A 23,175-nucleotide genomic window follows, 5' to 3' on the forward strand; every position below is an offset into this window, starting at 1 on the left:
CCTGTTTTTATTATTATCCGCACATTTTTATTGGTTTTTGAAACAGTACCCTTCCTTGTGGGCCCCGTAAATCTTAAAATTTAAGTTCTATTCCAAAACCTGCATTAAAATATTTTCTTAAATGAGAGGGATATAGCGAAGGATCTTGAGTTTTTTAGGTATTATTTTTAAACTGTCAATGCTCTGAAGATTCAAAAATTTGTTAAAGCTTTGCGACATCTACTCGTTTGGAGACGTTGCTCGCAAACACACTGTCGAAACCTTGGCAATCGATAGGAGACATTGTTTTGTCCATCCCTAGCAACAAAAGCCGTCAAATCATTGTCGTCTAACTCATTTGACTCGACATATTAAGCTAAAATTTGCGTTTAAACTTTTAATTTCGATCGAGGCTTCACAATGAGTACTATTGGCACAGGAGTAAGTAGCTATTGATCGAAATCTCGGATTGATTGATTCTAAAGATGGGCTTTTCGGTTGCAGTACGACTTGTCGGCCTCGCAGTTCTCGCCGGACGGCCGCGTTTTCCAGATCGACTACGCCTCAAAGGCGGTGGAGAAGAGCGGCACGGTGATCGGGATCCGAGGCAAGGACGCCGTGGTCCTGGCTGTTGAGAAGATCATCACCAGTAAGCTCTATGAACCGGACGCCGGTGGCCGCATATTCACCATCGAGAAGAACATCGGAATGGCTGTAGCGGGCCTGGTGGCCGATGGAAACTATGTCGCGGACATCGCGCGCCAGGAAGCTGCCAATTTCCGGCAGCAGTTCGAGCACGCCATCCCACTAAAGCATTTGTGCGAGCGGGTCGCCGGATACGTCCACGCCTATACTCTGTACAGCGCTGTACGTCCCTTCGGGCTGTCCATCATTTTCGCCTCCTGGGACGAGGTCGAGGGTCCACAGCTCTATAAAATCGAGCCTTCTGGCTCCTGCTTCGGCTACTACGCCTGTGCCAGCGGTAAGGCTAAGCAGCAGGCGAAGACGGAGATGGAGAAACTGAAGTCTGACATGAAGATCGACGATCTTGTGAAAAGCGCCGGAGAAATGTAGGTTTACCCCCGCAACTCCTTTCATTTGTTACTGATTACCATTTCTATCCTGTTTTTAGCATCTACAAGGTCCACGACGAACTGAAGGACAAGGACTTTCGCTTCGAAATGGGACTGGTGGGCAGGGTTACCGATGGTCTGCATCGCATAAATCCCCCAGAACTGACGGAGAAGGCGCGAAATGCCGGAGATGCCGCCAACAAGGAGGATGACAGCGACAATGAGACGCACTAGATTGTTAGTGGCAGTGAATATAATTCTTGGCCTAAATGCATAACGTTAATCATATATTTCCCTAAAGCGAAAAATGTATAAAACAAATCGGGTGAACAAATGGCTTTTTTCATGTAGTATTGGGGGGAGCAACTGGCTTGTGCATCTTATATACATAGTTTTAAAAAAAGCTACTCTTGGAAATAAAGTAAAAAACTATTGCGCCCTTATTTAAAAATTAAAAGTAAAATGTTATCGGAACGCGAGCTAGTTCAAAGATTTGCTATCAGAAACAGCTCGATTACTACAAAAATTGTGCTATCGCCCACAGCTGACGCAGTTCGCGCCAGAAATTGTTTGTTTATTCGACTTGAATTTGGGAGTACAATGACCACGCTAATCGAACAGTTGATCAACAAAATGGGACTGCAGGAGGAGTCCAACGCGTTGGAGTAAGTCTAAAATCGTGCAAACATACAAAAGATATATCCTTGTAACCAAATGCTTTCCAGGAAAACCACAGAGTTGGTGCGCCTGTTGGAGCTGCGCTCCACAAATGTACCCCTGCAGATTAACGAGTACGGCAAAATAGTCCTATGTGCGGACATCGCCTCCTGCCTACTGGGCATCGGGTTCGATAAAGAGCAAGCCCTCAAGTTGTCTGGACTCCGCAAGAGCCACTACCAAAACAACAAGCGGATGTTTGAGAAACTCCTTGACCTGAACAAACTGGCCAGCGTAAACGACATCTGCGTGCAGCTGGGCCTCAACGAGGTGGCCCGCAAGGCGGAGGAGCTTATGACCCTATTTCGCGGCGTTGCTGCCACGGAGGACACCGACACCAACCATCCGCAGTACGCGACCATGGCAGTCTTCCAGGCTTGTCGCCTGCTTAAGAAGAAGGTTTCTAAGACGAAGCTCATGCCATTCAGCAATCTGCGCCCCACTCAGTTCCAGCAGCTGGAGCAGCAATGGGATCGCATGATAGCAAAGCACTACAAGGAGGTAAAGCTGGGACCCAGCTTCGATCTGGAGGGAAAACTTAAGGAAAGTCAGCAGGAGAACATCAAGGGCCAGGAGGCCAATAAGGCACAGAAGCCTCAGGCAGAGGACTACGAGAAGTGGAAGGCACGAATGCTGTCCGCGGCCCAGGCCAAACTGAAGGAAATGGAATCAACCCATCCTGAAGTCTAGGAGGCTTTTACCATTTTAATTTTTATATCTTTTTACCATGTCCAAGTGAAAACCAGTTTATTCTGTTAGTAAAACTATTTATTACGCACAACATTCTCTTTAGTTATACAAATGTATATAAAAAGTAAAAAAGTTTGCTGCTATCATACTTATACATAATATGTCGAGAATGGTTATTTTTCAGGAATATTTAAAGTAATTTCTCGCAACTTAAGTTTTGTCTTTAGTTTTTAGACTTTCGGATTGTCAAAATTTTTGGTTTTATTTTCCATTCGAGCTATAAGCAAATCGCCAACTTCAACCAGATTTCCCCTTTCATCATGGGCTGCAAAAAAAGGATCAGAAAATGTGTATGCTGTTAGAGAAATAACTGCAGGTATCAATATATGTTTTTAATTTGTAGGTTTTAAGTTTTTTTAAAAATTATATATCCGTTCAAGAGATTTCAACCCACATTTATAGATTATAAGCTCTACTTCGTTGCGGGTCTCAGGCCATGTCGTAACGAGCTCCTTCAAGTGCTTGTAAAACTTTAGCCAGATTTCCCGCTTCAATTCGCGCATCTGCCAAGTGGTCGACAAGTTTGACTGCATGGCTTCGAAAAAGGAAAGCATGGGCGTGGCGCCCTCGATGGCAAAGTAGTAGTGTTTGCCGTCAACCTTTTTATTCATCCTGTAGACAGCGTGCTTGAAGGGCCGATTTACGCCGGCCCGATTAATGAACTTTGTTTCCAGGGGCTAAAAAAACATTAAGTTTTCGGTTATAGGATCTACATATGTTACTAAAGAATATTTAAGGCTTTACATCAGCTTTTTCCAGCAAATCGCTTTCGAGTATGCCGTTCACAAACATTTCGTCGGGAATAAGAATAACCAAGCGGTCTATGCCGAAGGTGATGTTGTTCTTGTCCTGGAAAGTTCGAGAGTATTATTGCTGTGTACCGAGCGAAGTATCACCCTACCTCGTAAAGGGCCATTCGGTGTTTCAGGCCATCGTCCTTGCGTTCCGGCAGCGAGAGCTTTAGGTAGCCGTGAAAGTAATTGGAGGCCATTCCGGACGCATAGTCCAGTCCATGCGATTCCCGGATCCAGTGAGAATAGCTCAGCGTGCTCCTGCCCAGGTCGCTGAAGATCCAGTACAGCGGCATTTGGGCCAGGAAGACGGCAGTGGGCACTACAGTCTTGAAGTTCCCTGTGACCGAAATTCGAGAGAGAGCCAAGAAAAGGAACGCAAGCAGGAGGTAGATCGACTTGTTGTTGTAAGTGAACGAGCGCCGCAGGATCGTCTGCACCCTGTCTTCGGGCAGATAATACCGGCTATAGCGGACATATTCGACGATAGACCGGTACAGGCGCTGCAGAAAGTCAGCCAGGAACACGGTGGCCACAACGCGAACAGAAGTCTCTGAAGTGAATCACGTCTGTATAGTCTATGGCTCCTTATCAGCCGTCACTCACCTATGTAGTCTCCAATCATTCTCTTCAAATAAAAACATTTCCGGCCCTCCTCCTTTCGAACTGTGTGTTCCGCTTCTTCTGCGTCGTTTGTGATTGCCATTTTGCCCAACATATGGTATTTAGGTTGCCAGACTGATCTTGAACTTTTATAAAACAAAGCAGGATTTAAATCGAAAATAAAATAATAATTTCACAATTAAGATTCGTTAAATTATTATTATTACATTTCTAAATTAAATTATACACAATTATACAATTGAATTACACTTGAGTTTTATCACATTGTATAACAAAAACGAAATGTTGAGATGAGAGAGTTTAAGCTCAATAATCATTTACTGCTGTAAAATAGCAGATCACATAGCGAAAAACTTTAAAACTGTATAATTTTTTTAACCAATTTAAGCCAACTTCTACAGATAATAAAAAATATGATTTATGTACATATGGATGTGGTGGTATGTGTACCCTTTGTGATAGTCCAGTAAATGAACGAACACCCGTTGTTCTTTAGATTTGTGATATTTTTTCTGTTTTTTTTTTTTTTCAAAGGAATCGTTCGCTAATTTTGCATTTTTAATTCACTAAGTTGGTTTAAAAAGTCTGCGCTTTGATGACGGATACAATTTTTTGTTCCTTTTTCGAAGTTAAAGTTTTTTCATTACACTTTTTTCGAGCTACAGGCAAAAACACACACCCAGCTGTAATGTACACATTCGTATATGCAAATTGCAATATTGATGACCATCATGATCAAAATAAATGAAAACTTAACATTCCTGAACACGTTTCGAATGTTTCTAAATGGCTGTTACTTGTATACATACCTTGTATGTCTGCCCAAGACTACGAACCTCAACTGAATGATCTCAAGTTTGAAACTCACAGCAAATATATGGTTTACTGATTTCCATTCTGATTACAAACATCTGTTTAAAAACTCGAGCTTGTGATTACGTAATCCTCTGAGTAGTACGTCTAAAATGTTGGGATTTCCCTGTTTCATTTCCAGAAAGGCATTAAATGAGTTAACCAAATCCAAATAATAATGAGACCGCCGAATACATTTTTAAAAAACCTATTGTTCAGAGTGACCGTATCTTATAATACCTGACAACAGGGCATAGATGCATCGGCAGTGGACCCTTTATTCTCCGCCTCTGATTTGTATAACTGCATCGCATTGTTGTTCGAATTAGCAATACGAAAATTAGAATAATTTTCCGATTTGTAATGTTTTTTCGTGAGTGCCAAGCAATTTAATAAACTGCTGTTCCGCAATCGCAAAATGTAATGCCGAAGTTTTCCTAGGAACTAAAACTAATTGGATAAACAAAGCAGGTTCTTTATATATTTGTACATATATGTATTATATATCAGTCATGAGTATCACTTTTGTTTTGTGACTATAGGCCCTGTTCTAGTCTAGTCGATACTAAATCCATATTTTTTAACTTCTCAGATTCCGAGCGCACGTCATCCGTGACTATTGTCGATTCCCCGATAAGCCAAACAAAGCGGGCTGAGGAGCTGAAGAGCCGAGGACAGGAAGTGTCGAACCGCACCCTCAACAAAGAAGAATCTGCGGCTCCACCATGCCGATACTGTACAGCGTAATATCACGGGGCACCACGGTGCTGGCCAAGTTCGCGGAGTGTGTTGGCAATTTTGCCGAAGTAACGGAGCACATAATCGGCCGGATCGGGGTGCACAACCACAAGATGACCTACACACACGGCGACTACCTGATCCACTACACCTGCGAGAACAAACTGGTCTACATGTGCATCACCGACAACGTGGGTGAACGAACCGAGCCACTGGCCCAGTTACCGGTTACGCGTTACCCAATCGATAACATTAAGTTTCTTCGTAGGAGTTCGAGCGTTCCCGGGCGTTTCTCTTTTTGGCGGACGTTAAGCAGAAGTTCATCCAGACGTACGGCCTGCAGGTTGCCACGGCCATTGCCTACTCCATGAACACGGAGTTCTCCAAGGTCCTGGCCCAGCAGATGGTTTACTTCAGTCAGTCCCGGGAAGTGGATACAATTTCGCGGGTTCACGGACAGATCGACGAGCTAAAAGACATAATGGTTAAGAATATTGGTGGGTAGCAATGTGGATCCTAGAAACTTGCACTTCCCCTGATAACTCTTCATCCCAATTGCAGACAGTCTGCGAGATCGCGGAGAAAAACTGGAGCTGCTGGTCAACAAGACCGAAAACTTGAGCAATAATGTAAAGCGACCCGATACAAGCTTCGTCAAGTTTTTACATCTGCCTTTTTTTGTTACAGTCCGTTGCATTCCGAAAAGCATCCCGAAACTTGGCGCGACAAATGTTTTGGAAGAACATCCGCATCTACGTGGTGGTGGGCCTGGTAATAACCTTTATTGTATACGTTATTGTGAGCATGGCCTGTGGCGGCCTCGCCTGGCAGTCCTGTGTTTAGGACCCGCTTAAAGTTGTTTGTATTGTTATAAGCTCATAACACGTGTATATTTGCATATAAAACTCTACGGTACTTTATTTATCTATGTTCTATGTAATAAACGTGAATGTATACAGTATATAATGTTAAAAAGCCAACGCAGTATTTACTTGTCCTCAACATAAACCACATCGTTTGCCTTAACCTTTCCTGGCAGCCGAAGACCAAGATGAATTCCCAAGGCCGGCGAGCTGAGTTTAAACAAACGATAGCTCCTGAGCGTCTTCAGTGGCTCTCCGTCGGGATCGCGTTCGGCCGTCTTCGCATTAATGTTCGGTAAGATGCAACGAGTGCATGGCGCCACCGTACGAAAAACAGCTTCGTCTCCAATGCGTACCCACTGCCAATTGTCCTCAGCATATGGCTCGTCCACATCCATTTTCAGCTCAAAGTTGCCCCGAAACTGCAGCGCATCAACGGGATTCTTTAGCCTGGTGTTCAGATCATCCACCGACGAAAGGTTCATCAGCATGAAGCTGGTTGCATCGTTGAAGGTTCCCTGTAAAACGTACAAAAAGGGATAACGCAGGTCAAACTTTCAAATTGAAAACTGAAAAAAAACTTACAGAATCCTCCTGTCTTATGAAGGGCATATCCTTGAGTCGCGGATTAATGCTTTTTACCGGCTTCGGATAGGGATAGTGGACCAACTTAAGGCCACTCTCTTTCTTCAGGATGGCCTGCGAGAACCACTTGTTAATCCGGTTGCCGCAGGGCATCACTTCTACAGGAACGCCCCAGACTGCGGTGCGCAAATCCTTTTCAGGACCCTCCAGGTTCTCGAAGTCCACCTCCAAGTCGGGCAGATCCTGCGCGGAGAAGACCAGCTTGCTCGGCGACACCTTTCTAGAGTGAATCTGCGTCATGTGCGGATACACCCGCGCAGTAACCATCTCGTTCTGGTCGTTAACCACCATCAAGGTCCGGTCCCGCATTCCGTCGAAGGACATGCTCAGGACATCGCAGTCGTACTCCGCGTTGGGCTTCGAGATCTCCAAAGGAGCACAGGACTTGACCGGAAAGAAGTGGATTCTAGCCACGGTGCCCACGCGTCGCCATTTTTGAGGCATCAGGTCGCGGGTGAGGTGGCGGTACAGTAGGTAACTGGCCCCGCCGACCACCGCCAAGCCAACGCCCACGCCAACCATGGTCTTGGGGCTGAGTTCAAAGCTTGCATTGCTTCCGCCAACTTTAGGATAGTCTGCGTTACGGGTGGATCTCAAGGGCAAACCCAGATTTTCACTTACCTGCCATCTCCTTTTAATTTACAGCAACTTGTTGCTATCTCCGCGATGAAAGCTCCACTGATCGGGTTTATGGGACAAAAGCTTTCCTCTCATGATCTTTCCAAGGCTGGAAAATATCCACTGCCATTTTACACCTTTAATTGAGAGAGAAAAAGTTGCTACGAATTGCAATTGGGGAATTATTTACCGTGTTAAAAGTTAATTAATCCAGTGTAAAATTATCAATAAGCTTATATTCTCCTGTTTTTGAATTACCATCCCTTTGGCCTCCCGTTCAATCGATTAATGTTATCGGACAGCCGGTGAATTTGTTTACATTTCTTTAGTAAATAAACACACGAATATCTAACTTTCAAATGGATCCGATAGTGTCGATGGAAGCGACGTTCAAAAACCCCGAATTGGATGTGTGCAGTGACCAGTTTAACCCCCTTAGAGCCTTGTACGAACCCAATTATAAGGTGACCGATGTGGTCCCCAAAGTCCTGTACCAGAATCTCGCCGCCTTCGACAGTGCGCTAAAGAAGTTTGGCATCTGGCAGTTGAACAAGCGACAGAAGTCGGAAACTGGGGGAGAAGCAGGAGACGATGCAGGACCTAAGAAGGCCTTAGCTTCCAGGTCTGCAGACATCGCAGAGGCCCCTCAGCGGCGCTTTGAGCTGCATCAGATGCCCACGACCAGCACTTCGAGAAAGAAACACAATCGCAACATTTTCACGTACATGGATGCGGTTGTCGGTCCCCTGGAACTGCTTAAAAGGTGCATTTCTCGGGAGAGCCACAAGGAAGTCAGCGAAAGAAGGCGTGTTCGGGTGGTGCTCCGCAAGCAAGGAGCAGTCGGTGGATGCGTGGAGGGTGATCTGATCGCCTTTGACAAGCAGTGGAATCTCCTTTTGAAAAGGGCCACCGAGACCTGGAAGCGACGCAAGTACGGTTACGGAGAGCAGAACATATGCGACACAGCTTCGGACTGCACAGACCGACTCAAGCAGTTGGGAATTACTCTTCCCAGATTCCAAGTCAAAAGTCTGAACCGGAAAAACGTGGAAATTACGCGGGATCTTCCACAGATCCTTATCCGCGGTGAAAACATAGTTTTCGTTAGTTTAATAACATAAAAAACAATTTAATTATAAAATATATTTTTGAAACTGTAACTACGTATTAGAAGTTGATATCTTAAGAGAATTAAAACAATCGTCGATAAAATAAAATATAAAATCAGGCGGTTATGCCCCTTCCCCCAGTGTGACCAAAGTCTTTCAACGTCTTTTTAAAGGCAATTGTTATCGATAAGCACTGTCGCCCAATCGAATTCAAATGTGAGCTTAGACTTGCTCGAGACCAATATTTGCTTTGGCTTTTGTTTTGATGGCCTTTTGTGTGTGAACTCAAAGGACAGGCTTTGTGGCGAACGCACAAAAAGTGCACATTGTTTGCCCACAAAGCGGGTAAAAAAAGTACGCTTTCATTCATTAAAACCGGCATTGTTGCTGCTGTGGTGTTGCTGTTGCTTTTGCTTTTGGTGTTGCTGTTGCCTTTGCCTCGATCTCGGGCTCAGTTGAAAACACGTTACGCGCCTGTGCAGAGCGTTTTGCGCTATCCAAACGTTTCCGATCCGAACCGATCCGATCCGATCCAAAGCCAGCAGATTCGAAAGTTTTGAGCTGCGTGCTGCAGCAGCAACAACAACACCACAAAACAATCTGCATAAAGCAACAATAACAATTCGTATGTTTCGTTGGTGTGTTCAAGTTTTAATTTTTATGCAAAGCAAACGACAGACTTTTCGGCTGGTCAACAATTTCTATTTTAATTGGCAGCGCCCAGCAATTTACCATAAGCGAATGGAAAGCTGACAGAAGTGAACAAGTCACCGACTCTTATTTATTGTGCATAATTCAAGCCAATCAATGTGTTTTCTTTTATCCGTTTTTGTTGCCATTTTGCCATTTGCGACAAGACCGCGATCACGCAGTGGCCAGAATTTTGGTTCTTGCGACCCAATTCGTTAACCACCGCCATTATGGCATAATTGCTTAGAATTAATAACTTTTAACGAACTGCGTGTGCCAGTTTTTTGCGTGTTTCTTTCTCGCAGTGTACGCAAATTGGCAAGCGCCGTTAATTGGAAATTTTCTTTGTCAAGGTTGCGGGTCCCAATACGAATCCAATCGGAATCCGACTTCGACCGCGACTCCGGCTCAAGTGCACGTCCATTTGTGTTGTGTGTCAATTAGCGTGTTATTCAACCGCGCTCGCAAATAGATCATTAAAGTAAAGCACTCGGCGGCGTAATTGTAATGATGTGCAAACATCGTCTGGCGAGCTGGCAGCGGAGCTGTGGAATTCTGGACTCTAGATTCTGGAGTCCCAGTAATTAGCACATCGATTGGCCTCTGGCCAAAACTGGCTTCCTCCGCTCCGCTAGGCGAAAACTGGTCGACACAGAAAAAACACATGTAGGGGAGAGTGGGGCATTGTCGTCACTTTTTTTTTAATTGCGTAATTTGTTGATAAAATAACTTATTTTTATCATGTAATATACATGGTTGGATTCGGAAAAGATCTGGCTATAAAATGCAGTAAGTATTTCGGACATCCTCTCACTTGTTTATTAATACGAAACTGTTATCTGAAAGAAGGCAAAATTGGAAAATTGAAAAATCGTGGGGCAAAGTCGTCACCCCCCTGGGGCAAAGTCGTCACATAGAATAATGAATGCAAATATAGGTACCCATGTGCACAAAACTATTTCAACTTGTCAAACACACATTTATTGATATTCATACATATAAAAAAGTGGAACACTATACCTATTTTTTGCAAAAATTTGACACATTCAGATCTAAGTGAAGGATAGAAAGCAAAAATCAGAATTTCTTAAAGTTTTTTCTTTGGGCGACCTCTTTTTTAGAATTTTATTTTTTTTGAAGAACATTTTGGAGAAATTATATTTTATATTTAATACTTTACATAAACAATCACAAAACAATAATAAATTGATACGAGTTTGTATTTCAGTCTGAGATAATACAGTGACGACTTTGCCCCACCCGTTGAGTGACGACAATGCCCCACGCGACATTTTTTGATAAAAACATGAATAACAAATCGAAACTCGAATCAGGTGTTACACAACCTACCATCTCGTGTTCGCCAAACATTTCTCAACAATAATAACTCACCTTTATACTTCTTTGATCAAAAATGTACTTGGAAGAAAAAAAGTTCTGCGCCGGAGAAAAATTACTTTTGAGGCTCCGAAACACTTTCTGATGAATAAATAATTACACATAACCTATAATTCTACCAAACTCCGTCGGTAATGTAGGAATAGTGCAATACACTTACGCTAAAAAAATTGGGTTGGTAGCCCTTATATTTTTTAAGATAATAGCGAGTGACGACTTTGCCCCACTGACGACATTACCCCACTCTCCCCTATTCATAGTTTTTTCAAAATTAGCAGATCAAGATTTCATCAGTCAAAAACTTTATATAGATTTTGTCGCCTCAATTGTTAACTAATTTGTTAACAACAAGTCATGAAAATGATTTATAAATTACCGTACTTAAACTTACCGCCTTATCAACCCTAAACATTTTCACTTTGATTCGATCTGGGATACTAAGCTAACAACAATATTTCTTCAAAAGAGATTTAATCGCACTTACTGGAAAATATCCCCAATCGATGACCTATATCTGCGGTGTTTTTTCTCTGTGCCGTGTTACCAGTTTTCCTGGCCTTATGATGGCCAGGCAGCATGTATATGGGACATTCGTTCGTTTTCAGGCCAGGCCACTCCCGTGGGCACAAGTCAAACGGCTTTCCCACTCCACCCAAATCCACTCTGCCACATCCCGCCGCCACTCCCCCGCGGTTTTCACGGCCACCGGGGAGGTCGTCCGACTTTGGCGTTATAGCACTCACATTCTCGCTCTGAACCGCGGAATCGGAATCGTGTAAACGGAAAATACACTTTGCTCTCGCTATCAGCGAAGTAATCAAACAGCGACGAAAACACAACACCAGCTCATAAAATTTCGGTGTTGGCAAAAGTTATCAAACCAATATGGCTTCGTGTGTTTATTTTCGGGAACTCTAGTGGTGATGCGAACTTCAATACCGGAAGCCCAAAAAGTGTGTGAAAAATATAGCAAATAGGGCGTCAGACTAGGTTTTTATTTTCGGAAGCAAAAGATTTGTTTAACTAAATCGTTAGTGTATTCAAATTTTGTTTAACAGCACCAACTATGTTCTGAGAGTATTTATTGACATGAGATTGCGAAGCAAATAATAAATGCTTAACAATATTTTTAATTACTGGTGAAAAGTGATCTGTGGTTCTTTTTCTGATTAGATACTCTTTTATGATTCAGTTTATATGTACAATTGCTCACACCTGACAATTATTCTTAATTAAAGTTCACGATAAAAATTTTATTGTGTTGTCTTAAAAATACTATAAGAATTCGTAACTGAACGACTCTTATCTGCCCTCATATACATTTTATATTGCATCGATTTATGGAAGCCAGAGAGAGTTTCCACACGAAAGTTGAACACTAAAATTGATTCTTCTCATCTGTATCGAGGAACTTCAACCCATTGCAAACTAGTGCACTCTGCACTTTGTCTCCTTTTCAATTAATCGTTACAAAAGCCGATCTATAAATACGCCGCAGTTGCAGTAGTCATAAAGCAGGGCAGCGGGTGATCTTCCCGCCCATTGAATAACCGCGTAACTCGCGCAAGGTAAATACACATACGTGTCTGTCTAGAGCAATTGTCCCGCCGAGCTGACCTATTGGGCTGAGAAAATAATCAGTGGGTGAGTCAACGACAAGTTGTTCCCGTTCGCCGCGCAAATAAACACATTCGAGTAGTGCTAGAACGCAGTGCACATTCCAGATCGCGGATCATGCGACTGCGGCAGGTGTGAGCTCCGTCAACTTATTAATTGCTTTCCGAAGCCATTTAGGCCAGTTGGGGGCTTCTTTCGTTCCGCCCGTCGGAAGTGTCCACTTTGGGGAGTCCAAATGCACAATTTGCCAGCAATTAAGTAATGTACACACACACCACACTTTCCGCTCTTTTCAGGGGGTGTTGCGAAGCGCACCTTTCACGCCGGGCGCCTCTGGGGCATTTTTCTGGGGGCTCTGGGCCACGGCTATTAGGCGCCAGCGGCCACAGCTCTCAGGCACTGGGTGCTTGGCGCTCGTGTTTGTTTTGCCAGCCATGTAGCCAGCTGTATGGCCAGCTATATGTGCCAACTTTGTGCGCACGAGCAGAGCGATAACCGCCGACGAGCGACGACGATGTGACTCCAGGCGTTCGAACTTCGAAGTTGCTCGCTCGGCTTTCAGTTTCCAGTTTTCAGCTTTCAGCTTTCAGTTACGTTTTGGCGTTTTACGGTAACGCAGCGGACAGTTAGCCTCCAATTATAGGTGCGTCCCCATCCCCACCCCCCTAGTGTGTGCCAAAATCCAGCGGAGTAACGCCAATACTTTGCGAGACCTGCGAGCGTGTAAATTTCGTCTGAGCGCCTTACGATCGCTCATACGCCGCGTTGGCCGCTGCGAAAAAGCCGCTTACGCTCGGCGTTCGTGACTTTGACATTTGGGGCCGTTAAATTGCCATCTATATCGAATTGCCGCGTATCTCAACACGTTCTACGGCGTGCATGTGCATGTGTGTGTGTTGTGTGTTGTGTGTTGTGTGTGTTTGGGCCCTAATCGAGGGGACCCATTCCCGACGTGCCTGGCTTTCGCGGCACCTCATAACCATAAATCCCATAAAACGTATAAAAATATTTACAACTAATTATGCGGCCAGACGGCAAAACACTCTCGCCGGAGATCCACCGCGGTGCCTTGAACTCGGGCTCTGGCTCAAGCTTTTCTTTCTGCCAGCCGATTTCACTTTCTTTTCGCTCTGTCTAGGGCCGTTAATCACATGATTGAGTAACACTCGAGTGCCCAGTTCAGTTCCCAGTTTCCATTACCTATTACCCATTACCCAGTACCCAGTACCCAGTTCCCAGTACCCAGTTTCCAGTTTCCAGTTCGAGTGGCCTTATCGCGCGGATTATGCTGCCCGCTTATCAGCCGATTTTGGCGATGTCTCGATAAGATTACCGCCCGACTTGGCACCCTTTCGGCTGATGTTTACGGGCCCAAAGAGCCGTCGCTCTTGGCCAAGTCGGCCGCAGCAAGTTCCCAAGTTCCCAAGAGCTGTGAGCAGGCTGCAATTGTTGTACTCGTTTTCAGTTCACACAGCGCTGACCGAGTTTGTCTGCGACCACAATACCATCAGCCCAACGCGGGTGAGCCGAAAAGGTTCAGGAAGGGGCCGCGGGAGCAGCGAGATCCGCCGCGTGATAGACGCACCCAGCTCACGCAACTCGAGCCGGGGAGCTGCCAAATCGAATTTCTGAGGCAGCCGCTCTTTTATGGCCGCGGGTCTCATCTCGCCCTGAAGCCCAAGATGCTAGGAATTCAGGTGAAATGGGCACAAGAAAGTGGCCATTCCCGCGCATTGGGGGGAATTGGTAATATCTCGATCAACGAATGTTTGGCTTTCGCTCCAAGATCAACAAAAGATGCTTTATTAAGTTCGAATGTGTTGTTGTTTTGCCACTTAAATGTAGCAACACAAAGGGAGAATGATTTAACAGTCAAATATTTGTATTGACAGCGAACGTATGATTCAAGAATGTTGTTTGCTACTTAAATACAAAAATTCCACAAAAAAAATTCAAAAAGTAGCTCCTATTTTTACAAAAGTATGATTCAAGAGAATTTCGATTTATTTTATGACTATAAATCGTTATCTTTTTAAATGCGTTTAATCAGCAACTTGTTGAAAGAATGGTTGGCTAGATTATTTTATTGTGCAACGAATTGGCGCACCAATGGTGTTTCACTCTCGCTCACCTTATGCAAATTGGCAACGAAAACAGCCAGCAGTGCACTTCAAGCGGCTGTACAGTGTACACAACAGCTATTTCAAGGCCAATTGGTTGAACGCGGTCCGATTGCCGGCTAACCAAAAGCGAGTAAGCGAGTGGGAAACGGCATACAAACAGCTAACAGCTAACAGAGAGGCGAAATCGGAGTGCAATTGGGAGTGTGGGACAGCGATCTCAGGCAGCGCTTCATCCCAGTTGTGCGCAATTAGCACTCCCGCAGCCCTCGAAAAAAACAAAACAAAACAAAACAAAACACACACATTGGCCGGCTAAGCCAGGCGGCAGAGTTGAAACACTCGGCCACAAATTCGTTTACGCTCCGCCTTTATCAGCTCCAGACATTGTTTAATTGTTTGTCACGGGGCCCACAGCAGGTTGGGGAAATATTGTAATAAACTCCGCTTGACGCACTCAATTAAGTTAGGGGGTCCGTAAAGATCTTGCTCACGGCATGTGACTCACTCAAAATGGATAATATTGCCAAGCATTCTCCTAGAACTTAAAAGCTGATAACTTATATAGTGTAGATAGACTTTATCATTTAATTTTAGTTGACCTTGTCCCTTTGCAAAGCTGGATTCAAAACTTTGTGGAAGCTATTTACTTGTAGGCAGGCAGTGCCATTACCCTAATTAATTGGTTTGGCCCAGACTTGCGCCTGATTAATGCGGGGCAATCAGAAAGCTGAAATCAACGGCCAGCGGAGAGCTGACCTTTCCCTGGCCAATCGAACGCGACTCGAATTTACGAGTGCCGGCGATGCACACGGGCCATAAATTGCAGCTCTTAATTCAATTACCTCGGAGTGCGGCGGGAAATGCCAATGGAAATGGGCTGGTATTCCGCTCCTATCAGCTGCGATCGCAGCCTACGTGCGCTGGTCAACTGATGGGTTTTCGGGGCAGCCGTCGTCACGAGGTCGTGATCGATCTGGATCGCGAGACGGATTGCCTTCCGGCGGGCAACTGGCTTCCACTTCGCCGGACAAACCCACGGCATTCGAGTGCGCCACCGATCTAATTGATATTTAAGCAGCTCAGCTTGGTCAGCAATCAACCTGTGCTCGCTTGGGGCCTCCCAGCTCAGTACTCGGTGACCCTGGAATTCTCACTGCCAGCGGAGTTACGTAATTACGCATACGCCGTGTGGAGAGATTGCAAGTCGCTCGCTTGCGAAAGTGAGTTGGCAGAATGAGTTATTCGTGAGTGCCGCTATCAACCGGATTGATAGATTGGCGTATGATTTATGGGGAAGAGGTTCCACATGAATATATGAAGAGGGTCTCCTCCCGAGTGCTTTCGATTAGATTCTGAGGAAACCCCCGAAGTAATTGTAAGCTTTGGAGGATGAATTATTCATCAGAAACATTAGTCTTGACAGGCCAGAATATATTAGTACGAGTGAATGACTCACTGCGCAACTAATCTAAAGAGGTTGTGAAGAAATCTAAATAACCGAACTAAAAGTTGGGTTCTTGGCTGTAAATCGATAAGATAGCATTCGCCACTAATCTACAGCCAGTTTTTGGTTAATCAAACCTGCGAAATCGTTGCAATTAGCTGGCCGCTTTTTCGCGTTTTCTCAAGCGCTCCTCTCTTTCACCTCCGGCGATTTCGGATGGAAATTTGCATGATTGAAGCCGAGCGATTTAATTTTGCCATCCGAATGAAATTATTAATTTGCTTTGTTCGTCTTCCTTTCTTTAACCCGAAAACAGCGACCGTTAGAGTAGCGACGGAAACGGAAAGTAAAAGCCCCGACCACGACCACGACCACGACCACATTCCACATTCCCAGGCAGACCGAGATGGCCGAGACACTCAACAACAAGCCGAGCATCCAGATCCGGAGCGGACTGCCCTCGCCGCTGCCGGACAAGAGTCCCTCGCCGGCCACCAAGCTGCTGATCAGCCACGGCAAGCCCAACTTCACCATTCCCCGCTCGCCGAAGGCCGATGAAAATGGCAATGGCAATGGGCAGTTCAACCCCCTGTCTGCCCAGCCCAACGCCAACAACAACTACAACGCCTACAAGAGCGCCAACAGCAGCGCGGTCGCCAGCCAGAAGTTCCTGGTGGGCACCAAGTTCAACGGCGTCTTCAAGCCCTCCAATGCGGCGGCCACTTGGGCCACCAACGCCAACGCCAATGGAAATGGAAATGGAAATGGCAACGGAGCAGCGGAGTCGGAGAACGAGGCGGCCAAGGTAGTCCTGCGGAGGCCCAAGCTGGCGGACTCGCCGCCGCCCGCCGAGGGCGAGGACCAGGACGTGCCGGAGTTCATCAGACGCCAGCGTCGCATCCAGGAGCGACTGGCCAAGGAGAACGTGCTGGACTTCGAGAGCCGCCGCAGCGGCTACTTCACGCACGTCGTCATCTCGCCGGACTCGCCCAACCGCACCTCGTTCGTGGAGACCATGGCCAGTCCGGCCATCGTGCCCGCCCTCGAGATCCCCGCCCCGGTGGCGGAGAGGCGTGAGGAGGAGCTCCCCGAGTCGGAGCAGCCCGCTGCTCCCGCTGCAGCCACAGAGCAGTCCGCCGAGGTGGCCCCCGAGGAGGTGGCCCAGGCCATCGAGCAGGTCAACCAGGCGGTGGCTGGCGAGGAAGAGGCTGAGGTGGAAGCTGCTCCAGAGCCAGAACCAGTGGCTGTTCCAGTGGCTGCTCCAGTGGCAGAACCGGAGGCTGCTCCAGTGGCTGCTCCAGTGGCTGCTCCAGTGGCTGCTCCAGTGGCAGAACCGGAGGCTGTTCCAGAGCCCGTTCCAGTGGCTGCTGAGAGGAAGGCAGAGCCCGTGGTGGAGGAACCCACTTCTGCTCCCGCTCCCGCTCCTGCTCCAGTGGAGGCTCAGGTCGAGGTGGTTGATCCAGTGGCGTCCACCAACGGTCAGAAGGAGGAGCAGGCAGCTCCCACCACAAACGGCCACAAGGAGGAGGCCAGCCCCGCCAGCAACGGCCACAAGGAGGAGGAGCAGCCCATTACCATCTCGCACACCAATGGCCAGAGCAGCGACGGCCCCAGCCTGCCGAATCCGGACCCCAGCGGCGCCCTGGGAGTGAACTACGAGCCGAAGACGGTGGTCAGCTTCTCGCAGGAGCTGGGCGGCGGGGAGAACCACTACCCGGACACCGTGAAGGTGGTCACCGAGGTGCCCTCGCAGGCGGAGCCGGAGCTCCAGGAGCTGACCAAGCTGAAGTTCGACATCAAGAGCGACGAGCAGAACGAGGTCCAGGTGACCCCCGTCCTGCGGGCGGACTAGGATCGATGAGCAGGATCGGGGATGAGGACGAGGACGAGGACGAGGGCCAGGAGCAGGAGTAGTGCAATTCGTTTGTCCGCCGGACACCTTCAACTATTGTATTGTATTGTGTTAGCTGCTAAGTTGATTACCAGAAATGTTGCCAAATTTAATTTTATGCTTCGCGCATCAGTCAGTATCGAGAGTCGAGTATCGAGTACCAAGTACCGAGGGGGTATCGAGATGGGAGTATCGGGGGAGCATCGAGTGGTGAGCCCAGTTCCCGAGGAGCCACCCAAGGAGGCCCGGTCCCCAATAGCGCGTTTTTGGGACTTGCTAAACCAAACTACGTTGTTGCAGTAGACACCACTTGCTTTATTTAAATAAATTATTATTATTGAGAACGCGACTTTGAATTGGATCGGTAGATCGGTAGGTGCCTATAGCTGCGATAGCTATCTACAGCTTGGAGTTGTTTACCCCGCTGACTTGTTCCACAGAGATAACGCTGTTTGTTTCCACGGACGGACGGCAATTGTCTGCGGGGAATGTTGTCTCAGAACTCGAAGGGTCTTATATAGCGAATTGCCATCGCGATAGGGAAATTGATAGATCTACATTCCAGACCTCGCTGGCTAATTTGGCCGACTTGCTGCGAGTGTTATTTCTGTAATTATTCGGGGTAATGCCTGCTAAGTCGGGAGATACCAGGTAGGCCAGCTATCTGAACTGAACGCCCTGGGAATGTCGAGACCACGAGCTCAGGGAGTGGGCGAACGAAACCGAAACCGAAAGTGTTTGCCGGGTCTGGCATTGAACCCGAGCCGTGACCTTCGCTCCGGTGAGCTCCAGCCGCAATCAGGGCCCTCCGTGATTGATTGCCCCGCTGCCACTGGTCGTCCCAATCAGTGATTGATGGCGGTGCACGAACAGTAACTACGTAACGAAGTAGTGGTTCGCTGGAGTGGGACTGGAGTGGTGAATCATGGAGGGGACGCGACACCTGTTCCGCCGAGTGGGGGTGGGTCAGGTGTGTTCGTTGAGTCGTTGAGGTGGTTGAGCTGGTTGAGGTGGTTGAGGTGGTGCTGTAACCATGTCAACTGCCCTCGGCTTCGGGGGTTGCAGTGCTGACCAACATCTGACCCTCGTGGCGAGCACATGCGTTTAATCGATACGAACGGTGGCGGTTTCCGCTGGGCGCAGCCAACTCCGGGAGAACTGGAGTCAGTCCGGCTCTAAAGGCAGTAGGCGATGGCAACTAACTCAGCTACTCAGCCGCCAGCAACCGTCTAGAATCCAGATGCGGGCCCAGCTTAGAAGCTATTATGGATCTATGTCTTAGGGGCTCGCAGATCAACCTCGCCGCCCGCCAGAAATCGAAGCCTAAGCTCGCCGCTCGCTCGCTGACGACCCTCCACAGCCCGTGTCCACACTTCCGGCCCCGCTCGGCCACCTTCCTGCAGCAGCGCAGCCGCTCCTCGCCCTTCCTGGGCAGACCGCAGTCCGCGGACCCCAAGTGCGGCCGTCGTCTGGGCAGCTTCTTCGTCGACAAGGAGCTGCGCCACAAGGTAGGTGCTCCCCACTCCCCACTCCCCACTCCCCATTCCGTTCTTCCCACTCCCCGATTGTTCAGTGACGTAACTGACCCTTCCAGCGACAAGTGTCCTCCAACGACCTGCTGAAGTCCCTGCTGGAGGAGCCCATCAAGCGCAGCTGGCTCTGCCGCAGCACCTGCAACTCCTCCGAGTCGGACTACTCGCTGCACAAGCGCACCCCCGACAGCAGCGAGGAGGGGGAGCACCTGGAGCACCTGGTGGCCATGGCGGCCTCCTTCCCCTCCGCGCAGGGCCTCAGCAGCGGGGCCCTGCTGCAGCGCACCGCCAAGCCGGACCTCCCCGGCAGGGTCTCCTTCAGCAAGCCCAACGTGCACGCGGACCTGGACTCCAGCGACTGCGACAATGACAAGCAGGAGGTGCGGCCCAGCATCTCTGCTCCCGGACCCCTCGCGCTGCCCAGCTTCCTGGGCAAGGGGGAGCCGGCCGACTCCGGCGGCCAGAAGAAGTCCGTGCACTTCGGCTCCTCTGCCGCCGCCGAGGGGGAGGTGCTGGCCGAGACCTACGAGTACCCCAAGTGCCCCTCGGAGAACTGCACCTGCAGCACGCGCTCCTCCTCCACCACGAGCACCACGGAGGCCTCTGCCTCGGAGGCCAAGTGCGCCTGCGACGCGCCCAGCTGCCGCTTCGCGGAGTCATCCTCCTCCTCCTCCCCGGGGAAGGTTCCGGTTCCAGAGACAGTTCCAGAGGCCCCCACCCCGGAACTGAACGTCATCAGGGAGTACAAGCAGGCCGTCCAGGTGGTGAAGAACCACCTGGGAGGCGAGACCCTCAACAACATCGAGCTGCTCCCCAGCTGCAACTTCCTGGACAAGTACGCCTCTCCGCCGAAGGAGAAGCAGAACAACCTGTCCGAGACCAGGAACCAGGTCACCAGTGCTTCCTCCGCCAACGGCGGGGCCGCCTCCTACAGATCCGCCTCCAACCAGAGGAACTTCGGGGCCGAGAGCAACTTCCTGCCGGCGGTGCAGGACGACAGGAGGGCCTTCGGGAGCGGCAGCTCCGAGTCGGTGATCAGCAACTACCTCAAGGTGGCCTCCACTCCGCCGTTCGTGGGCAAGAAGAAGGAGAACGTGAAGCCCGCCAGCGCGGACCCCGTGGCCAGGAGCAGCAAGTCCAGCAAGGGGACCAAGCCGGGATCGGCCCCGCTGGGGAAGCTGAAGAAGGCCATCAGCGTGGGCAGCCTGCGGGAGGAGCGCAAGCTGACGGAGTACAACCTGGACAAGGTGGACAGCTGGATGAGCATGCAGGAGCAGAAGCAGTTCGAGCACAAGCGAGGCCTGGAGGACTTGGACGAGGGCCAGGACAACGACTCCGCCTCGCAGCTCTCCTTGAAGTCGAACGAGGACTCCAGGGACTCCACGTACGACGAGATCGTGTCCGTCATCAAGGAGATCGAGGAGGACAAAAAGAGGGGTGAGTTGGGGGGCGCGTGCGGCTAAGGATCGGCTATATTCTGCTCTTCTCCAGACAACTTTTCAGAGCGCATTCCCAGTGAGCTGAACCTGAAGCTGGATTCCCGATGCGAGACCGCCGAAACAACGACCCACAGCGAGGGAGCAGTTCCCGAGAGCGGAGACAAGTACAAGTGAGGAAATAACAGGGATCTTCTCCCGATCATCTCACCTTGAACCCTTCCCAACAGGGACATCCTGGCGTATCTGAACAACGTGGAGAGCAGCTGCGACAAGACGCTGATGGAAACCCGTCGCTCCATCCCGGACAGCAACCGATCCGAGGTGGAGTTCGTGGTGGAGCCCGACGTCACCGACGAGGTGCCAAAGTGAGTGAAGACCTTAGAGTCCTTAGCTATCTGATCTATCTCCGAACGCATTGCCAGGCTCTCGGAGCTGCTGATGCTGCCCAACCACCAGCTGGCCAGGCGGGTCATCGCCCTCAGCCTGCGGGCCAACGAGCTGGCCAACGCCATCCACCTGTCCAAGGAGCACGTCCTGCAGCTGCGCGGCGAGAAGCAGAAGAGCCTGCGGGCGGAGAAGTCCTCGGCGGCCGCCAAGCTGCGCGACCAGAAGAAGCACTACGAGGAGGTGGTGACCCGCCACCAGGGCTTCATCGAGCAGCTGCTCAAGGACAAGGGATCGCTCTGCGAGAAGGTGGCGGCGCTAACCCGCCGCCTGGAGAGCCAGAACCAGGCCTGGGAGCACCGCCTGGAGACGGAGCTGGCCAGGACCAAGGAGACGACCATGGCCGGCGAGAAGATCCGGCGCGAGCGCTGGGTGCGCGAGAACACCAAGAAGATCAAGGTAGGCGGTTAGGAGGGGTTCCCTCTGTATCTAATGCCTCATCTATTGTCCCTTTAAGGAGCTCACTGTCAAGGGATTGGAGGCGGAGATCAACAAGATGAACTGCGACCACCAGCGCGAGGTGACCGAGCTGAAGCGCGCCCACCAGATGCAGCTGCTGGACGCCCTGGAGGAGGCGCGCACGAAGCACGAGCAGATCGAGACGGGCATCCGCGAGAGCTGCGCCCAGGACCGCGAGGCGGTGATCGAGAAGGAGCGGGCGGCCATCCGGGAGCGCTTCGAGCGCCAGCTGGAGGAGGAGCAGCGGGCGCAGGCCGAGCAGCGCCAGAAGCTCACCGAGGAGTTCGCCGCGGAGCGGGAGCGCCTCCAGGCGGAGCTGCGGCAGCGGGAGAGCGACCACCAGGCGCGCCGCCAGGAGGCGCTGCGGGAGCAGGAGCAGGAGCTGGAGCAGGCCAGGTTCGATATGCAGGAGCGCATGGCCAAGCAGGAGGAGAAGTACCAGAACCGCGTCAACACCATCGAGCAGCAGTACCGGGCGGACTTCGAGCTGTGGAAGGCGGAGCACGAGAACCGGGCCAAGCTGGCGCAGGCGGAGAAGGAGAACGCCATCAGGCAGCACTACCGGGCGGAGCGGGACCGCCAGCTGGACGAGCTGGTGGTGCGAATGGAGGCGGATGCACTGCAGCACGGCGAGGAGCACGAGCAGAAGATCACGTGAGTAGAGCCAGCCTTAGGATTGAATTGGATTGGATTGGATTAGAGATATTCCTGTTTCCGGTTTCAGTCGGCTCAAGGAGAAGCATGAGAAGGACCTGGCTCTGGCCGAGAGCGTGGAGAAGTCGCTGCGGGAGAAGTACGCCGAGACGCGCGGCAAGCTGGCGGAGGCGGACGCCCAGGTGCGGAACAGCCAGGCGGAGGTGCAGCAGCTCCAGCTGGAGCTCGGCCACAGCAAGAAGATGTGCGGCGACATCATCATGGAGCGGGACCGGCTGCGGGAAAACCTCAACGCGGACATCCAGAGCGAGCTCGGAGTGCTTAGCGAGCGGCACAAGCAGGAAATGGAGCAGCTCCAGAAGCGGGTGCACCAGACCATCCAGCGGCAGGAGGAGACCATCGAGATCCTGAAGGGCGACAACGATGCCCTCCGTCAGCAGTGCCTCAAGCTGAACGCGGTGATCAGGCAGCAGCGCAAGGATTACTGCGTCAAGTAGACATCCCTTATTCATCATTAACCCATGGGAACTCCAAGCAAAGAAGCTCAAATATTAATGTTAAGAACACTTTAAATAATATCAATAGACTAAGATAAATTTCTTAAAGTTCTACGGAACGTATCTAAATAATGTATCTAAAGGATAAGCTAATTGCTAAAGCTAGGTAGTAAAACAAATATAGGCGCTCGGAATCAAAATAAAAGAGTTTTCAATTCCAGAAGATTT

At 49.4% G+C, this 23,175-nt stretch overlaps 8 protein-coding genes across 13 annotated transcripts; 6 read left to right on the top strand and 2 right to left on the bottom strand.

The window, feature by feature from the left end:
- Positions 1-279: 279 nt before the first annotated feature.
- Positions 280-1,386, top strand: LOC108090703 (proteasome subunit alpha type-3). Its single transcript, XM_017189495.2, has 3 exons — positions 280-420; positions 484-1,049; positions 1,112-1,386. The coding sequence occupies exons 1-3, from the start codon at positions 400-402 to the stop codon at positions 1,284-1,286; spliced, it is 762 nt and encodes a 253-aa protein (XP_017044984.1). The 5' UTR covers positions 280-399; the 3' UTR covers positions 1,287-1,386.
- A 208-nt stretch (positions 1,387-1,594) lies between these two features.
- LOC108090705 (origin recognition complex subunit 6) lies at positions 1,595-2,618 on the top strand. The gene is made up of 2 exons (XM_017189498.2): positions 1,595-1,717; positions 1,778-2,618. The coding sequence occupies exons 1-2, from the start codon at positions 1,653-1,655 to the stop codon at positions 2,457-2,459; spliced, it is 747 nt and encodes a 248-aa protein (XP_017044987.1). The 5' UTR covers positions 1,595-1,652; the 3' UTR covers positions 2,460-2,618.
- Positions 2,520-4,959, bottom strand: LOC108090700. The gene is made up of 6 exons (XM_017189491.2): positions 4,744-4,959; positions 3,917-4,059; positions 3,421-3,863; positions 3,264-3,368; positions 2,914-3,196; positions 2,520-2,784 (listed from the first exon to the last, which is right to left on the bottom strand). The coding sequence occupies exons 2-6, from the start codon at positions 4,026-4,028 to the stop codon at positions 2,690-2,692; spliced, it is 1,038 nt and encodes a 345-aa protein (XP_017044980.1). The 5' UTR covers positions 4,029-4,059; positions 4,744-4,959; the 3' UTR covers positions 2,520-2,689.
- Positions 4,960-5,042: 83 nt separating this feature from the next.
- LOC108090706 (vesicle-associated membrane protein 7) lies at positions 5,043-6,485 on the top strand. Its single transcript, XM_017189499.1, has 5 exons — positions 5,043-5,257; positions 5,379-5,715; positions 5,793-6,021; positions 6,086-6,153; positions 6,212-6,485. Exons 2-5 carry the CDS (start codon positions 5,512-5,514, stop codon positions 6,365-6,367), a joined length of 657 nt encoding a protein of 218 aa, XP_017044988.1. The 5' UTR covers positions 5,043-5,257; positions 5,379-5,511; the 3' UTR covers positions 6,368-6,485.
- On the bottom strand, positions 6,417-7,754 carry LOC108090701 (mitochondrial amidoxime-reducing component 1). Its single transcript, XM_017189492.1, has 3 exons — positions 7,654-7,754; positions 6,973-7,595; positions 6,417-6,905 (listed from the first exon to the last, which is right to left on the bottom strand). The coding sequence occupies exons 1-3, from the start codon at positions 7,658-7,660 to the stop codon at positions 6,513-6,515; spliced, it is 1,023 nt and encodes a 340-aa protein (XP_017044981.1). The 5' UTR covers positions 7,661-7,754; the 3' UTR covers positions 6,417-6,512.
- A 91-nt stretch (positions 7,755-7,845) lies between these two features.
- LOC108090704 (U7 snRNA-associated Sm-like protein LSm11) lies at positions 7,846-8,913 on the top strand. The gene is made up of 2 exons (XM_017189497.2): positions 7,846-7,955; positions 8,023-8,913. The coding sequence occupies exon 2, from the start codon at positions 8,028-8,030 to the stop codon at positions 8,769-8,771; it is 744 nt and encodes a 247-aa protein (XP_017044986.1). The 5' UTR covers positions 7,846-7,955; positions 8,023-8,027; the 3' UTR covers positions 8,772-8,913.
- A 297-nt stretch (positions 8,914-9,210) lies between these two features.
- Positions 9,211-18,263, top strand: LOC108090698 (fibrous sheath CABYR-binding protein). Of its 6 annotated transcripts, none has more exons than XM_017189487.2 (2): positions 9,211-9,397; positions 16,348-18,263. In XM_017189487.2, exon 2 carries the CDS (start codon positions 16,438-16,440, stop codon positions 17,881-17,883), a length of 1,446 nt encoding a protein of 481 aa, XP_017044976.1. In that variant the 5' UTR covers positions 9,211-9,397; positions 16,348-16,437; the 3' UTR covers positions 17,884-18,263. The 6 variants fall into 6 exon arrangements, with proteins under 6 accessions (XP_017044976.1, XP_017044975.1, XP_017044977.1 ...); XM_017189486.2 differs by having other exon boundaries at positions 9,211-9,384; XM_017189488.2 differs by lacking the exon at positions 9,211-9,397 and adding an exon at positions 9,412-10,238.
- Positions 18,264-18,903: 640 nt separating this feature from the next.
- On the top strand, positions 18,904-23,142 carry LOC108090967 (centrosomal protein of 131 kDa). Its single transcript, XM_017189913.1, has 7 exons — positions 18,904-19,430; positions 19,517-20,891; positions 20,946-21,063; positions 21,121-21,258; positions 21,316-21,736; positions 21,795-22,450; positions 22,521-23,142. Exons 1-7 carry the CDS (start codon positions 19,188-19,190, stop codon positions 22,945-22,947), a joined length of 3,378 nt encoding a protein of 1,125 aa, XP_017045402.1. The 5' UTR covers positions 18,904-19,187; the 3' UTR covers positions 22,948-23,142.
- The last annotated feature ends 33 nt before the right edge of the window (positions 23,143-23,175 follow it).

The sequence above is a fragment of the Drosophila ficusphila genome, unplaced genomic scaffold, assembly GCF_018152265.1.
Source record: "Drosophila ficusphila isolate 14025-0441.05 unplaced genomic scaffold, ASM1815226v1 contig_414, whole genome shotgun sequence".
In the NCBI taxonomy this organism is placed as follows: domain Eukaryota; kingdom Metazoa; phylum Arthropoda; class Insecta; order Diptera; family Drosophilidae; genus Drosophila; species Drosophila ficusphila.